This window comes from Chenopodium album, chromosome 8, assembly GCF_948465745.1.
Source record: "Chenopodium album chromosome 8, dcCheAlbu1.1, whole genome shotgun sequence".
Lineage (NCBI taxonomy): Eukaryota > Viridiplantae > Streptophyta > Magnoliopsida > Caryophyllales > Amaranthaceae > Chenopodium > Chenopodium album.
The window spans coordinates 74,929,811-74,948,090 of record NC_137841.1 but is presented as its reverse complement, the minus strand read 5'-3'; the positions used below and the strand labels follow the sequence as shown (position 1 = coordinate 74,948,090).

General features: G+C 32.6%; 1 protein-coding gene across 1 annotated transcript; it reads right to left on the bottom strand.

Annotated features, from left to right (window-relative positions):
* Window positions 1-752: 752 nt before the first annotated feature.
* LOC145556700 (protein SMAX1-LIKE 8-like) lies at window positions 753-7,957 on the bottom strand. Its single transcript, XM_081618355.1, has 3 exons — window positions 6,450-7,957; window positions 4,790-4,985; window positions 753-2,696 (listed from the first exon to the last, which is right to left on the bottom strand). Exons 1-3 carry the CDS (start codon window positions 7,613-7,615, stop codon window positions 966-968), a joined length of 3,093 nt encoding a protein of 1,030 aa, XP_081474481.1. The 5' UTR covers window positions 7,616-7,957; the 3' UTR covers window positions 753-965.
* Window positions 7,958-18,280: the final 10,323 nt, after the last annotated feature.

Here is an 18,280-nt window from a genome sequence, read left to right as displayed (position 1 = left end):
AGCAAATTGGATGGTTCCACCCACTTAATTGGACTCCCGGAGGGTATCAGGGACCGTGGTAAACATTTCAGCAATTTTTATCTCCGAGCGAAAAAAAGTCTAAAAATTCTAAAATTGAAGGCTAATATCCACGGTTTTTGAGAAATTTCGTATGTTTCGGGGCCCAGTGTCGAAAAGCATTGAGATTTTAGGGGATACATCTTGGGGTCATATAATACCGTTTGGAACCATATATGATCATTATATGTTGTCATAAATGTTCGTGGTAGGCTTGAGTTGATGAAATCAGTGCAAGTTGTAAACCGGTAAATTGGTCGTTCAAAGGCAAATTGGATGGTTCTACCCAACCAATTGGACTCCCAGAGGGTATTAGGGACCATGCTAAACATTTCGGCAATTTTTATTTCCGGGTGAAAAAAGTCAAAAAATTTCAAAATTGAAGACTAATATCCACGCTTTTTGAGATAATTTAGATGTTTCGAGTAGGGCTGTCAATTCGGGTAAACGGGTCGGGTTTGGGTCGGTATGAGTGGGTCGGGTCAACTCGGGTCGGGTCAATTTGGATTAATTCCATAACCTATGCGTATTATAGATTCACAACTTCTCAACTTCTCAAGTTTCAATTCAACATTGGGCCTAATATCAGCAAGTAAAAGATCAATGTTTTATCTATGCGTATTATAGAAACCTACGTATGATACAACAGTCCATTGAAAAAAAAGAAAGATATACAGCTTAGTGCATAACTAAACTTGTTACTACATACTGTACAACATTATACTTCGTACTTCATATATTACATATAAAATGCATTAGTATAGCATGTGAAAACACAAAGCTATACGAACATATAGTTATATACTAAGGTTTTATACAAGATATATACTAAGAACTACAAGTCTACAATCTATACATTATACTACGTACTATTTTAGCATAACGGTACCAGTATTCCTAAAGTTGTTTCAAGTCAAAATTATTTTCGAGGGAAGGCAAGCTTCTTGTACCTGCTGTTCTACATACTGCACCTCACAGGCAGCAATCATAACAATAGAATGAGCAGTCAGTTGATATCTACTTTGAGCTTCAACAAACCCTTTGCTAAGAACCCGGCCAATCCAATCCTCAACCTCTTTATCACTGTCACATAAGCAGGCAGCTGCGAGTATCTGATCCATGACTTTAGGCTCAATCTCCAGCAAGCACTTGGACTTGATTACTTCATTGAAGCTTGCATGAATCATTTTAGATATTTTTGTAGCCAATGTATCATAATCAAAAGGGTTAAATTCTAATTTAACCAAAATCTTACTTAACTGGCCTGAGAAATCCTCCAACCAAGAATCAGATCTTTCAGACAAACACCCTGCAGCATCGTTTTCTTCAATGTTGGTGTCATTAACTTCACTAGTTTCAGCCGGAAGGTTCAAGTCAAGGGACATAATAGATCTCCTGTGAGGTCGTTTGACTTCCATACTAATAAATTGGTCAGTTTTTACATCTGTTCCATTGAGCTTCCTCTTGTTTAAGAAGGTTTCACAGGCCAAGTTATCTCCTGTTTCGTGTGAAACACCTTTAACTACAATTTGAAGTGGCCAGCCTTTTGCCCTTCCAATTCTCTCCTCCGGAAAGTTTGACGGCTTCCCCCTCAAAGGGAGTGTGGAGCTTTTCTCTTTAGAAATCGAAGTTAACACGAAGATTCTATTGTTAGTAGCAACTTCCCTCCCGTATGAGTCTGAAAATTTACCATCTTTCATGGCCTGCAACAAGCTGCATTGAAGTACTGGGTCCGCAGAGTGGACATTTTCAAAGAGAACAACACAGGATGGTGTCTTCCGCAACTCCTCAGCAATGTAATCAACTATAGTCTTGCCTCGAGACCTTGCCTCAGACCCTTGGCAGAATATCATATCTCTAGAGCATAAATCTACATGGATGAAGCTCTTCTTGCTTCCATATAAAATCTCAGCAAGGGCCACAGCAGTTTTTCTCTTAGCAAAAATGTCAGGTCCACTAAAGTTTAGCCAAATATCTCCTCTGACACCAGATTTTTGGTGGCTTCCACTAACTGTCCAGGAATGAGCGACTATCTGACTGATCATTCTGAGAGCTTCACATTGCCGACCAACTCTTTCAAATAGAGTTTTAAAAAGTGCCTTAGAATTATTCTCAGGCTGCTCATCTGCTTTCTTTTGTTGCTTCGAAGCTTGAGGAAACAATCCCAACCCCAAATCTGTGGCTACCGAAACAACAGATGAGGGAGATGTTTGACCATCATCCACACCTGATATGCAGAAACTGTAAGGAGAAGATCCACCATCAACAGGATGCCCAGTTCTTGGAGGACTTTCTGATAATTTAGTAGGGAAATTACCACTGTTTAGTGACCTTATAAGAACTGACTTGCTTGATGGAGACAACGAATGTTTCTGTACATCCAAGGAGGTGCATGAATTGATCCGTCCATAATCACATTCCTTGCAAGACCCGTTGGTAGTGCAACTGTTCTCATTGTTAACTTTTATGACCTTTTTGTCAGGAATTTGGAAGCCTACATCAGTTGGAAGTTGAGAAGATTCTTGACAAACTTCTGGCTTGGATGATGGTTGAGTATGGTTCTGACATTGACATAAATTGCAATGTTTTTTCTGCAAAACTGCTACTGGAGCACTTAACAGCACTTTCCCACCTTTAGCCTGCACTGAAGAGATAAAATATGGTGAACTCAAAACAAAAATACAACACGAGCATGTATTCAAACATGACTTAAATGAGCAACAAGAATCTTCGGTTTTTCTTATAATAAATGCACAGGAAGTACGTCACAAATGCACAATATTAATCATATTCCTACATGAGTACCATATTCATACTGTAATATATACTCTGTAGCAATACGACCAATAACCTTCTAGTAAACCTAAAGAAAGAAGCCTGAACTAGAAATAGGAATCTAATAAATTTGTTAGTTTGTCTATTCCTTGTATGGAGTATGGACTATGGAGTACTATATCTTGCATTCTTGCTCTACATTTTTATTTTATGTACTAAGTTATTATTATGCTGAATTGTAAAATTTCAGTTTATTGAGAGAAAAATTTACTCGATTTTGCTAACTGTATCCGAACTAGATTACAAAAAATAACATAAAAGATGCACTCTAAATCTTTAATTCTACTGTATTTGAAGTGGTAAAGTATCCAAGATGGTCTTTTAATGAACTACCACCCTATTTCATACTTGCGAACTACTCACTCGGTCCCTAGACGTTGTGCTCATTTCTCATATTTCACGATAATTAGGAAGAATGAAGGGAGTACATAATATTCTTGAAAGTTGGGTAATATTATATGCGAAAGACAAAAAGTAAGTAATGATATTTAGGATAAATGTGTATTACATGGGAAATGTTAAAAACCATTAATAGCATGGAAATTTATGGATGTGTGGAATAGGATAGAATTATGTGATTTTTTTTATAAAAACAGACACATCATTTGGGACACCATTTACAGACACATCATTTAGGGATGGAGGGAGTAGAAGAGAATGTTTAGAATAAATAGTTTTTATTGTATTGGAGAATCCATCACCCTAAGACGTTCCAGCATGTCAGCAGTCAACCTAATAAAGATATTATCATGTACGAGTATTTTGAAATCAGAATTCTGTAGGTAGCTTGAAGTTCTATACTTAGCTTAGTTAGCTAGCTTAGAGCACTTCATCATTGTATTCAGAAAGTCGCAATAATAAAAAGTAATATTTCCTGGTTCTTCTGAGTACATAGAAGTTCTACACTAATAGACTAAACCTGTGCTGCTGTTAGAATGCTGGATTTTTTGTCCTGCAGAGTGTGCAGAAACATTCAGTTCTAGTTAAATAAAGGTTAGAACAAAATTACCCAAGATTTCCTATGTAGATAGCAACCTAATTTACTTCGCTCAAGTAGTACAGGGGCATAGTGATTCACCTTTAAGTAACAGGTTTTTACTGATTTCACAAAATTAAATCCTTCTATTATGAGGTTACAAAGCAGCAATGCCTCTTGAAATGGTAATCTAGTCTCTTTACCATAACTATTGTTTAAGTTTTCACTAATAACTTAAATTTTCCACTGTACCTAAAGATAGGATACTTTTACATGTCTAAAAACACATCCAATGGATACTTGTCCCCCTTGAGATTATTCCAATTCCTATCTTTATTTTTTTTTTTTTTTTTTTTTTTTTGCACGGAAGGAGTAGGATGGATATTAAGTACATGGATTTGCATGAGAATGAGGCATTTGATCGTTAGGGATAGAGGAAGAAGATTTTTGTGGATGATTATATGGAATAATCACATTTGGTTCATGTAGCTGACCCCACTTATGGAATTAAAGATCTGATTGATTGATTGCAAGGAAAAATGTTTACCATTGATTCCATCTGTCCCGCTAGAATTGCCCCATTTGACCCAAAAATAATTCATATGAGGCAATTCTAGTGGGATGGAGTAACAGTATTCTTTATTATGGATGAACTTATCACTGCACCTAGAGCATATTTAGGATGCTTGGAATACTAATAGGTCAATATGCTTAGTACTGTATGATGGGCACAAATAAAGGCAAGAATCAGATACAATGGTACACCCAATTACAGGTTGTTATTCTTGTTAAAAAGTTGGGAGGCTTCATCATGAATATCACTCTTTTCCTATATTCCTTGTTTTTGACACATACAAGAGAAAATCTCGGTTTGAATCTCTTATGAAAATTTAAAACAAAGATTAGAAATATAATGCATACCTTTAGGTTATCAAGTGTATTATTTGATCCACATTTATCAGCCATTGAAGTCATGCATCCTCTACTTGAAATTTCTTCCACAATTTTTTCACTGTTCATGCTACAGGGAGTGACACATTGATATGAGCTGCCGAATGGACCTTTGACTTCAGGAGATGAAAAAAACCCACCAAGGGGAACAAATGATCCCATCAAGCTGTTAAATATGATATGGACATGCGACTATGAGAAACTGAAGTTAAGATGTCAGAGCAGAAAGCAAATTCAAAAGTAGCTGACATTACAGAAATTTCAAACACGGATGTCTATGGGACTGAACAATGCTAATGAACACACAAGCTATTTGAGTAGAAAATGAACCGAATCCAAAGCAGAACCTTGAAAAGTTAATCAATAACAAAGGATACAGTTAAAATCTTGTCAAAAGACTAGTTTAGAAAAAATAAATTCAAAACAAAAAAAATCTAAGAGAAGCAAAGGAGGTAACCCATGTCTGGCAGGCTAAATCACAATTCACCAGATTCTTTTACAATAATGTATAGTTTGTCTTTGCCAAAAAAAAAATGTATGGTTTGTCTCCTTGTCCGTCAAATAGATCCTGAGACCAACAATCTGGGCATTCAACATTAATTTGCAAACATGCTCATAGCTATCGTGTTACTCCAACGTTACTTTAGCATAGAGGCATAGAGCTGCTACACTTCACTTGCTCTCTAGCAACTAAATTTCTCATGAATGAAATTTACCATCACAACCCCATCACAATGAAGGTAAGTGTAGTATAAATATGCAGAAATGCATGCTACTGGTCCTGAAGTTCCTGAATTGTCTAAGGGTTAAATTTTCCTATTAGGGTTCAGAACTAGACTGAGGAAACATCTCTACATATATCAATTATAGTTCCTCAAAAACCACAAGCACCATGAAGCCATGGAAAATGTTTTGTTTCAAATGCTACATTTTAACTGCAAATTATATGCTCAACGCTGTAACTTTTAACCATCAAGAGAGATTGACTGTCCACGTGCAAAAGCTAGAAGAACTAACATGTAAGCTTGCAAAGTAAATCTATGAGCTTCAGTAGATTTGGAGCCGTAGGTGTATAAACATCCTAAAGAAGCCATGCAAATCACATAATTTAATTTTTTTTTCAAGGAAATGTTAGAAACTATGCATGGATCAAACTCTTCACTGAACTATCATGACAATTTTTGTGTGCAAACTGACTTAGGCAACAACCAATATTGATAATAAAACAGAACCTCAAGAAACTATGCATTATTTTGTTCACATAGTCCAAAATCCAATGCCAGGTAAGAGGATAAACATCACATACAAATGGAGTATATACAAGGTCATAGTCCTCATAGGAATCCTATAGATGTAAAAAAACATAGCACAAGTTCCTACTCAAGAACATTGGAAGAAAAAATGATCAAACTTAATTTTATGCAAGAAATAATCTATGATCACAAGTTTAAATTCTCACTGCTTTAGAAGTTAGGTTATCAAATACACTGTAAGCCTAGAGCATGCATCATTCTATTCTAAATAATGAAACAAAAGCTGAAGGTTTTATAAATCCTGAAACTAGCAGCAGTCATACTAAGTACCATAATTTATAATCTGTGTAAATACTAAGATCAGAGTAGTAAGTCACCTCGACTTAAAGCATGATTCTCCCACCGGAGGCCTGACCGATGTGATCGGTAGAGGCTGCAAATTCCAGTCCTTGTCTATAGATGGAAATCTACGTAAGAACTCCATACACATCTGATCATTAGCAGCAGAACCAATCAGCCATATTTTGGTATCATGAACCTCTAATAGCTTAGTCAATCTTTTAACAACACTATTTACCACATCCTTCACATATTCATTATTACCTCCAAGAAAACACTTGACATTACCAAAACTAACCATCAACCCAGGCCCCAAGCATTGCTGCACCATCAAATCCATTTCCCTAAATCTCAAATTCACAGCCTCATAACTCCAACTCTCGGTCACAATTTTCGACACATCTTTCTCAATTGAAACCACTTTGATCCCATGTATCTCTAAAGGCAAATAACCACTCTCTCTTCTTTTCTCTAAAACCTCTACAAAACCCTTAAGAACATCATTTGCACAAACCCCAACAAGCAATGGATTTCTACCCTTATGCCTTACAAGAACCTCCCCAATTCTGCTATAATCACCCTCTTCATCCCCAAAACCCGAAAACGGAAACCGAAATCGACAACTACCCGGCTCCGAAAACCCACCAAAAACACTTGGCGGGTACCTAAAATAACCCTGTAATGGCCTCAAAAGAGCCAACTTTACATCAAAACTACAAAACCCTGCATCACTAAACACCCTACTAACAATTGGATCATCAAGAATTGATATAATCAAGTGTGGCAACTCCACTTTAACAACCCCAGATGAACAACTCCCTAATTGTTCTTGGTGATTTTTAACGGTCATTAAGCTATCAGGGTGTCTCCTCTGATTAGCTTGTGACCGTTTGATTGCAGCCATTAAAGAATTTGAAATCTTGGGTTCATCAACACTAGGTTGTGAGATGGGTAACCTATCTAATGACACAGAAAGGCAAAAGTCCAAAGCTTTCAACTGAACTTTAGGGTAAAACGCAGCGTTTTTGGCTCTTACACAGGCTTCCCGGAGTTGGGAAGGTGATAGAGAAAGAAAGGCGTAAACAGCATGAAGCGACGTCGTTTGAGCATGCCCACGGCGGCGCGTGACTAACACTGCCTCATCAAGCGCGTGAGAAGCTTCAGTATTAAGACATTGCTTTGCTGTGTTCACCGGAGTTGGCATACTGTTGCCTCCCTAAAAGGGAACACCCCAAATAAATAAAAATCAAATCTTGGGTGTTTTTTTTTCTTTTTGAAAAATGGGAAATTTAAAATTCAAAAATTTGATTGAAATGAAAAAAAGGGGGTGGAAAATTTGATTAATTTATTGTGAAGAAAAGGTGGAGGGAAATGGTGAAGGTGGAGAATGATGGTGAAGAGGGTGGTGGAAAGTGGGACCTTCATTGAGGCATTTAGTCGAACACATGGTAGGCATATATTCGAGTATGATTTCATTTGAGATTTGGGATTCCTGTTTTTTGATTGAAACACTGTTGGATTTTGGAATTATGGATGATAAAAGGAGTCAATTCTAACATGGAGTAGTATCTTCTCAAAATTGAAGGGTTTTTTAAAATTTTCTCCTCAATTGGAATCCCACTTTATTTGATGACTTGTTGTTGTATCTCCATTGGAATTGGACCAATTTGATAAATTTAGTCAATGATTCACTATCATCAAGTGAAGTAGTCAACTAGCCATTGGGTGAAGTAATGAGTTGAGTGATGAGGTTACTTTTAGCTTATCATTACAATTCAACGGCCATATATGAGTCGTACATAGAGTGGTCATAGACTAGAGTGATTCGATTGAATTCATTTGGATGGTGTTATATTCGGAATGAAAATATATGATTTTATTTCTTTCTATTCAAGTCTAATCATGTACGAGCGAGGAGTTTTAAATTTTTAGTGAAGTTAGTTTTAGATCAATTATTGAAGAGTTTGTAATTTTGAGTCGAATTAATTTTGGTTTATTATGGAAAAAAAATTAACTTAAGTTGTGTTCGATTTTGGACTAAAACGTTTTGGTTTGAATTTGTTAAACTCATCCACTTATGGATGTGCATGCGCTAGTTGGCCGTTGGGCCTCCATATTTTTCCGTCCTAATCTTTAAATTCATGTTATCCTTTTACATTTATGTTTAATCCTCTATTGTCTTAGTTTTCTAACCTAATCTTTAAATTCATGGTGTTGCCCTTTTACATCTATTTTTAACCTTTTGTTATCTTATAATTTAGGTGAACATTGATCCTTTTTTACTTATCCTAAACATACATGATACATCTCATTATATGTAGTGAATAGTGATAGTCTAACATGCGATAAGGAAGTAAACAAGCAAATAAAAGATAACAAAATTCTCATGTGACGAGTGAACAAGTTGTAAACCAATATATACTTGTGTATTGTCAATTTGTAATACACCAAAAAGAATACATATCAATAGGCTTACACTTTCATAGGACAAACCTTGGCTCATAAAATTCGCTATTCGTAATGACATAATGTTATGTCATAAAATAGACTAGCATTAGCAAATAAAAATAAATTGACTAAAATTTAGCAATCACGATCTTTCATTTTCTTCCTTTTTAAATACGATTAAAGTGGGATTACAATTGACAGGAGGATGGAACTAGCTAGGATTTTTTGGTTCATAAATTTTGGTTCGTGGCAAAATTATAACCAAACCTTTTACTAAGGAACAAAAACATTGCTTTCATTTGTACATTTATCAAAAAAAAGAAGGGCACCCTAATTTTCTAGGAACCTTTTATTTGAAGGTGACTTTTAAGACGTGAGAAGAATGAGACATTATATTAATTGTACATCTTTTTTATTTTTAGGGAAAAGGCATTTTATTACATCTAAGTAATGCAATTATTCCAAAAAGTAAGAACTTTAAGCTTTTGAGGAAGAACGATTGGTCTGTTTCAGGACCAACATCTACAATGATAGTGAACAAAAGAAGGTTTTCTGACAAGGCACTAAACATGAGGAAAAAGAGCATAAATTATGAGGAAAGAGAGCATAAATTATGAGGAAATAGTACTGAGTAACTAAACTTGATTCAGAGAATAATATAAACTTGATTCAAAAATTACTTAATTTGAAAAGAAAAAAAAATGTATACAAAGAATAGCGTGAAGGAGAGAGTGAGGGATAATTCAAGTGATTAGAGCTCCCCTCCGATTCCAGGTGATTCTGAGATCAATTCTCATCACCCCACCCTTGTGGTTCTCTAAACACCAAAAAAAAAAAAAAAAAAAAAAAAGTCGTGAATAAGTATTTGTATACTAGATAATTCCTGAGTCATGCTTACAACCTCTATTTTTTTTAATTTGATAATTAGAGATATTAAGCATGAAAAACATGCATGGACAAGCATGATAATAGAAATGTGTCAACTAAAAAAAACTGGATGTAATATAAGTTTCTAGAGAAATACTTCGTATAATAGAACAATCAATTCTAAATTTATAATAACAATCTTAAAAAAAATTAATAATAATGACAGATAAATATAATGAATTTTCTAGGCAATTTATCTATAAAAAAAATAAATAAATAAAAATAAAAAATAAAAAAATCCCTTCAAAAAAACTCCAATTTTGTATAGAGTAATAGATTTATTTTAGCTCATAGTCTATAGAAAATTATTCCTTTAGATTATATGTATTGCCAAAATAATTGTTTATACGTACTTCATAAATAGCTTGACAAAAGGCATCTAAAATACAAGTAAAAAAATCAATCTAGCTAGTAGACACATATTATATATATATTTTTTAATATTTTTATTTTATTTACTTAACCAATTGCAATTTGTATTATTGATGTCAGTGACAATTATCTAATAAAAAAATGAAGTAAATAGGAAAAAAATTGAAGCACAAATATTCAAGTACCCCCTATGGAAAAGCATGGGTCACATTATAGGAGTGAATAAGAAACGAGCACATTTGACAATTTATTACAGGCAAGTGTCAACATAGTACACCTTTTGTGTTGTCGAATGCCAATTGACCCTAAGATGTCAAACAGTAGTTTTTCTTATCTGATGTACGGAGTACTACCTAGGATTAGAATTTAGTACGGAGTAGATACTAGTACAGACTACATACCCGAATTATTAAATATACTTACGCCAAATAAAACTTGATTTAGTGAAAAGATTTGTAATTCGAGATCAAATTCTACTAGAGTTACTTTGACTTTTTTGAGGATGGAGATTCCTTTATCTTTCCTTCTCCAATCTCAAATGGCTTATTTCATTGCCTTGTGAGAGATTTCGGTCTAATAAAACCTTTCTTCTTACCTACCAAGAAATTTTGTTGACATACTTGCTGCAATGCATTACACTGCTAGTTTAACATGATTAAATTAGTCAAAGAGCATGAAATTTTTTTCCTCAAAAATAAAAAAAAAAAAGCATGAAATTTTAATAAAGAAAATACTCAATTTCTTGATTTTTTTAAAAAAAAAGAAATTTATAAGAATTTACGACTTAAACTTCTTCGCACATAATTTTGTGAATAATTACACAATATCATATACTTCGTATATCTTCCTTTTCAATCTTGAATGAATCATAGAACAATCACCCTCAATTATTATGGTGTATATGAGAGAAAACATTTTGTGATAATAGCAATCCTACTACAACAATTAACTTGTTCTTTATAAGAATCACTAAAAAAAATTCATTAATGTGAATTATTACCTCACACTCGATTCATCTCTATTCTTTAATACGAAGTATAAAACAACACATAATATATACGTAGTAATTTTCTTAGTTAAAGTTGAAATCCAGTACAAATACATATTTTTTTGTCACCATTATAACTTTATTCACAAACCAAACAACACCTATTATTTTCTTACTTTTTAAATAAAGTTAAAAGTGAGTTTCTTGTCACTAAATTTGATTGAGCACTTACACTATTGGAAAGAAAAAAGAGAAAAGTACCTTAAGAAAATTATTTGATCGACATGTGCTTAAAGAGAACAACAATGGACATGACTCCAATTCCTAACTCATAATTTTTATTCCACTCCATGTAAAAAGAGTTAAAGACTAATCATTTCATGTATAGTGCTACAAATAAGAGAAAATTTAATTGTTTACTATACTCTTGTACGAGTAGTAATATTACTAGCATGTGAAGAGATATTTATTATTTCGTCCATCAAAGCGACGTTTATTTCCTTTGATTTTTCTTACAAATATCTTAGAGTGATTATTTTTAGAAGGCAAAAGTTAACGAACGTCTTCCTTTGATTTTTCTTACAAATATATCATAGTGATTATTTTTAGAAGGTAAAAGCTAACGAACGCCTTTGGTGTGTTGGATAAGCTAACTAAAAGTAGAAAGATTAAATTAAAAATTAACATTAATTTCACCGATCGACGCGTGATTTTGTCATGTTTATCCATATTAATACCACTTTAGGTGATATTTTAAATGCTTATCCAACACCCTGGGGCATTCGTTAGCAAGATCCTTTTTAGAAAAAGAATAATGATATATGTAGTATGTATTTTTAAGAGAGTACATTTTTGTAAATATTTGAAGTTTATGATAAAATCACGTGTAGATTGATGATATATATATTTTTTAAAAAAAACCAGATTGATGATGTAATTCATGTTCAATTTTTATTACTATTTTTTTTAATGAAATATAGCTTCTTTTTTTTTCTTTTTAACAAGGATCCATTCATTTTTTTTTTTTTTAAAAAGGATCCATTCATTTTGAAGATCTTACTCTTTAGTCTTTAGCTTTGAATTGGAGTAGGACGCATCAATTCCTAGTAATAATCAAAGATTGAAGGTCGAAAATCCTATTTAGTGTATAGTTCGTTGTCTGATTGTGCCCTAGTTGGGTGTGACATGATGTATAGCACAATACCGGTTCCCTTCCACAAAGGCCATGACAAGACCTCCCACCAAAAAAGCTTGATTTCACTTTAAGATGTCATTATTCATTATTGTCAAAATTACATAGAATTGAATGAAAGAAGAAAATGCGCGTATACTATAACTGATTTATCTAGGACTAATTGGTCAAGTTTCTATTAAAAGGTCTAGTCGATGATGTCCATCAAATGCCCACCATTGATGTGCTTGTTTGTTGTGGCGGATCTAAATACATTGTTGTAGATGTTTTGTTTTAAAATACGAAATAGTGGTTATATGTTTCTTTTTAATTTATGAAATTTAAGGTGATATTGATAATCTGAAAACCAAGAGAGTGTGAAAAAGTTGAAATATTATATGTTTTAATCTCTAATAATGAGGTCTAGTGTCAGCTCGAATCACATATTTGTCGAATCAAGTGAAATCAATTGTCGGGTTAATATTGAGTGCATATTTGGGTTTAGTATCAAGTCAAATCAATAATATTATGTCGTGTTCAATTTTCGTAAGTCACTAAGTTCGTCCATTATTTGGGTACATATTGAATTTCTGGATATGAGTAATTATCGGTTTAGATTGAGTTCCCAGATCAAGTCAGTTTTCAACCAACTTTGATTACATGCAATATGAACATCAAATTTATTGGGGCTAATAAAGGGATTCCTCTTCACCCTCAAGTGAATCCCTTAATTAGAATAATATACTTGTATTTTTAATATCTAGCTAGTGTGAATCAATGTGTGATGAACTTCTTAGGGGCTGTTTGGTTGAACTTCTTGGAACGGGTTGGAATGAAATCTCATACCATCAGGATTCTAACTCCACCCCATTCCCTTAATTAGGGTATTATATTTGTATTTTTATTTCTTTGGTTTGACATTTTAAGTATGGAATCTCATACATGGGGGATTCTAACTCCACCCCATTCCCTTGGAATCTCATACCCACCTCCCCCCTAAGGATTCATAATCCATACTATTTATTAGGAAAGATAATATTGTGAATATTTGGGATATATATCTTAGAATATATTGTGCATATCTTTTAGGTTATTTGGTCTTGCCCTCCAAGTTTCCTATTCTATATATACTTGTATGTGGCCGTTTATGTGGTATGAGAAATACAGAGAGAATTATTCATTATATTTTATCATGGTATCAAGAGCTTAGGGTTGATCCAACAATAATTTACTATAGATTGCAATTATACGTAATATTCATTATTACGCATAACCTTGAGAGATTGTGAGAGTTCACAAACATCATTTAATTTTTTTTTTTTTCTAGTTGAATATGACAATCCATTCCATGATTAAACCAAACAACTTTAGATTTATATGTGATATAGAATACATACCACCCAAGTATGAGAATCCATACCAATCCATTTCATTTTAGTGAACCAAAGGACCCCTTAGTACATACAATATGAGCTCTTTACTTCTTTAGGCTTTTCATTAGAAGTATCATGTAAATTAAGCACTAGATGGGCCTTATAAAACCCTCTTCCTCTAGATGAGTGGGCTGGGTGGGCCTGGTATCAAAATCAGATAGGCCAGCCTTGTAGCAGCTTTACAGGCCTGATCACTTTAATTATAACGGATCTTTTTTTTTTTTTTTGAAACGAATTATAACGGATCTTTATAAATGTATATCTACATTTTCATAACTATCAATACTAAAATTTAGTGTACTCTTCCATAAATGACCCAAACACAACCAATTACTCGTACCAAGTATTTACGCATATATGTCTTACATGGTCATTAAGTGTTTCTAAAAATATATTTTCTTTACCTTGCTTTGTTTTGAAAAAACTGACGTTTTCAAATTCATTGAAAAAGTATTGTCATAAACATTTTTAGTTAAAAGATTTAGACACTTCAAATTTATAAACATTAAGTGATAATATGTTTAATGCTTATAACACAAGTTTTATACTCCATATAAAAATGAAATTAGCTCCTTAATAGTATAATACAAGTATTATATAAAATTGAAATTAGCTCCATATAAAGATTTAAAGAATTCATCAACCAATATTTAATTTGTAACATCCGACAATATAAAAGAAAGTAAATATTTAAATGGTTTCCCCGCTCAACTAATTCAATATGCTTCGAAGAATCGACCAACAATTTTATACGACTAATTATGATTATGGATTTTTTTTTTCTTTCCTCTTTTTGAAAAGAAAAAGAAAATGAAATATAAAAAAAAAAAAAAGGAAAAAAAAAAAAAAGAAAAAGAAAAAGAAACTCATATTAGTGGCCATTAACCACAAACCCGTATCGGGCATTCGGCCGTATGTTCTTTATAGGGTATCGTGTTTTTGTGTTACTCTTCTTTACCCCAAAAGATAAAGGTTAGAAATACTAAACAATGGATTGAATATTTAAATATACAACTTATAAAGTATGGTGTTTGCTACGATGTATTATTGTTAGATTCAAAATATATTGTGGTTTAGTGGTTATGCTCAAAAAGCCAGCATCGTCGCAAGTGCACGAGATCATCACGTGCATGATCCAGTACGTCAAAGGAGTCTTCCTTTTCTTGGTCATAAACTCATAATCGAGAATAGATTTGTTGATTTGTTCCAAGTCCATTACATAAAATCCTAGCTGACCGTAAAATATAACAGTGCAGTTTCTATAATCCAAACGATTTTACAATACAATTAAGACTAAGTATCTGCTTATCAACTTAGGCCCTGTTCTTTAGAGCTGCTCTACTCTGTTCTGCCATGTTCTGTTCTGCCCTGCTCCGTAGTCTGTGGAAACCTAGCCCTGCTCTGTTGAAATCTGCTCTGCTCTGTCTTGCTCTGCTTTGCTATGTCATACTCTGCTCTGCCCAGAAGCTCAAAAAAATAGGACCTTATATGTTGGGGTTTTGAGTGGATAACTGAATTAAAAAATGAGTAAGATTATACGACTATACTATAGATAATTCACGATACACCTAATCACTCAAATGCATGATGCTATGTTTATGTATGTACAAGAAAGGGGACATGAGCCCCATGCCATGGTAGCTATATAAGATCATGTACGATGCATGTAATGATATAACTTGTTGCAAATAGAAATTTCGTCTGTCTAAATTATCAACATGTTCACACACATACACTTATATATATGATGAATTTTTGTATACTCAAGAAAATATCAAAAAGTTAAACTAAATACAACTAATTAAACTCTCCTTATTAGAAAATATAATTGTATATATAGAGCATGATGAATGAAACTAGTACTATTAATCAAATAGGCCCGACCAAGTAATAGTAGATCATAAAATGCACATGCGGTTCGATCACTTTGTTAATTTAATTTGATGGGACTGACAAATCAAACTTCTTGATCAAGCATTATATTAATAATAATACTATATATAGGATTCATTATTTTCTGTTTCAATATCAAATAATTGAATTATATGCAATAATATCCCATTATTATGTTACATACTACTTGTAGTTTATAAATTAAGTTAATCATCATGTATATGCTTGATTTGATAGCTTTAACAACACAATGTCAATAATTATAAAAATAATTAAAAGTTGAAAAATGCATTTATGAACTGTAAAGTGTACGTAAATTATAGCCAAAGAAGAAGAACATATATATAGTGAATTGAAGATGATAATACTTAAATAATAAAAAAAAAAAATTAATTAAAATAGAGAAGAGAGATAGAGGGAGCATCAAGTAATTAAAACCTACACCTTCACTAATGAGCAATCTAATTATTCTTTCTCCATCCAAAGTTTTAGCATATCACATAAATTCTTTGCTGTTCTACCTATCACTTGCATATTCTAGCTTCTACCATAACAATATTTTTCAATTTTTTTCTGGTTCTATTAAATTTATTAATTAAGTTATATTAAGTTTAGTTTTGTACGCGTATTATTTTTCTAGTTATCTTACATTAAATTTTAAATTTTATTTATGTTGACAAACCTAGTATCTAAACTCTCTAATCTTACTCCAGATTTTCTTAAACTTCATCACCCTCTTATTATTCTACTACGTATATACAATACACTTTTCTTACCGTCAGTCTGTTAGTCACTAACCATTTTATTACTTCGTTTCTCCTACTTTATTACCTTACCTTTTTTCTTACATTTGCTCATCACTTTATTCTGAATTTAATTTGAATCAAAGGCTTTAAGTAGCTATGTACGTATTCAGTTAGGGCCTGTTCACATTTACTTAATTTCACATCAGTTTAGTTCAGTTCAATTCAGTTCAGTTCAGCTCCGTTCAGTTCAACTCCTAATTTCCCTCTCTCATAAAATATTCATTTCAGTTCAGTTTAGTTCAGTTCATTAAATGTGAATAGACCCTTAATCTATTTGCTTCATTAGCTATGATGTTTAAGTTGTTATCTTCAAAGCTAACTTTAAACAGATATTGTTGTGACACATTTGTGAGCAGAGCTCTAGATGCATAATATTGTCAAACATTAATGTTTAATTTGAAATCGAAAGCATTTTGACTAAACTATAGCAAAAGTTATTGCAGATTACGTTGGTACCATAACTAGTCATAAGACGATTAGACATAAGAGTAAACTTAAATCCTAAATTTCAAATTCACTATCAAATGTACAGAAATTTTCTTAAATGTGACACCAACGATTGTTTAAATTAATATGGTTCACCAAAGGACAAGGTTTGACTTCTCAACTATCAACCAAACGACATGAATTTAATCAAGATAACTATAAAACGAGTCAAATGACCGAGATGTAGGATCTGTATCAGCCCAACTGTCATTATCTTTGAAAACGAGATTATTTCTACTTCTTTTATCTCATTCAAAAAAACAAAATTAACCTTGATTAATTCAGCTAAATTAGAAAGTTCATTGAATTGAACTAACGGGTTAATAGAAATGAAAACTTTTAACTTAAGGAAGGAGTTGTTCTATCAATTCATCAATTTCCTACACGATTCTTCTTGATAATTGTTTCATACTTGAGTTGTAGTATAAGTAATTAAGTAGGTATTTCCAACTTTATACCCTTTTCTTTATTTTACAACAGCTCTTAATCTTAGAAATTAACAATTGAAACAAGAATAAAAACAAAATTAATCTTGGAATAATCAATTTAACTTTTAACCCCATGCTTAAGTCTGGTTGCTTGGGCAAAAGGCCCCAGACTTAATGTATATGTTAAAATTGATACGAAGTACAAAGTAATCAAATGAATATATATTAAATTTTATGTAAAATTCAACAAAGATAGAGAGTGTACTTGTACAAATTGGTACAAATAATTCTTCACTTCCAATTAATTTTTATTTATATGTTAGATGTTTAAATATAAGGTGAAGGATGAAGAGATCGAGTAACTTAATTATAAATCACTAGGTCACAATTTGAGTGCTAGTGTCAAAATTTTGCAGATATTTACATAATAAAATTACTACTTGTAGTAGATACGTAGGGCATGTTTAGTTCAGCTCCAATCAGTTTAATTCAGTTCCTATTTTTCTTCTCTTGTAAATAATTATTTTAGTTCATTTCAATTCAATTCAGCTCCAATCAGTTCCGTAGTATGAATGAATTGACGTAGAACTATCTAATCAAATGGTTATGTGCATATTGAATTATACATATTGAGATCACTTTGTTATTAAATCAAAGAAAATATCAAGATCAAAGTTGACTATTAAATAGTAAAATATATGTCAATATGTGTAACTCAAAACTGCCAAAGAATTCAATGTGCATATTATTTGTCAGTGAAGAATATAATAGTATATCGCTCAAGTTGAACATGATCTCTCTACGGCTCTACCTATCGCTTGTGACTTGTAAGATATAAACTTTAGATTTTATATTAAAAGCAATACCAACTAATAAAAATTATATTCTCCCTTTTCCTAGCTTCTTGATTAAGTGCA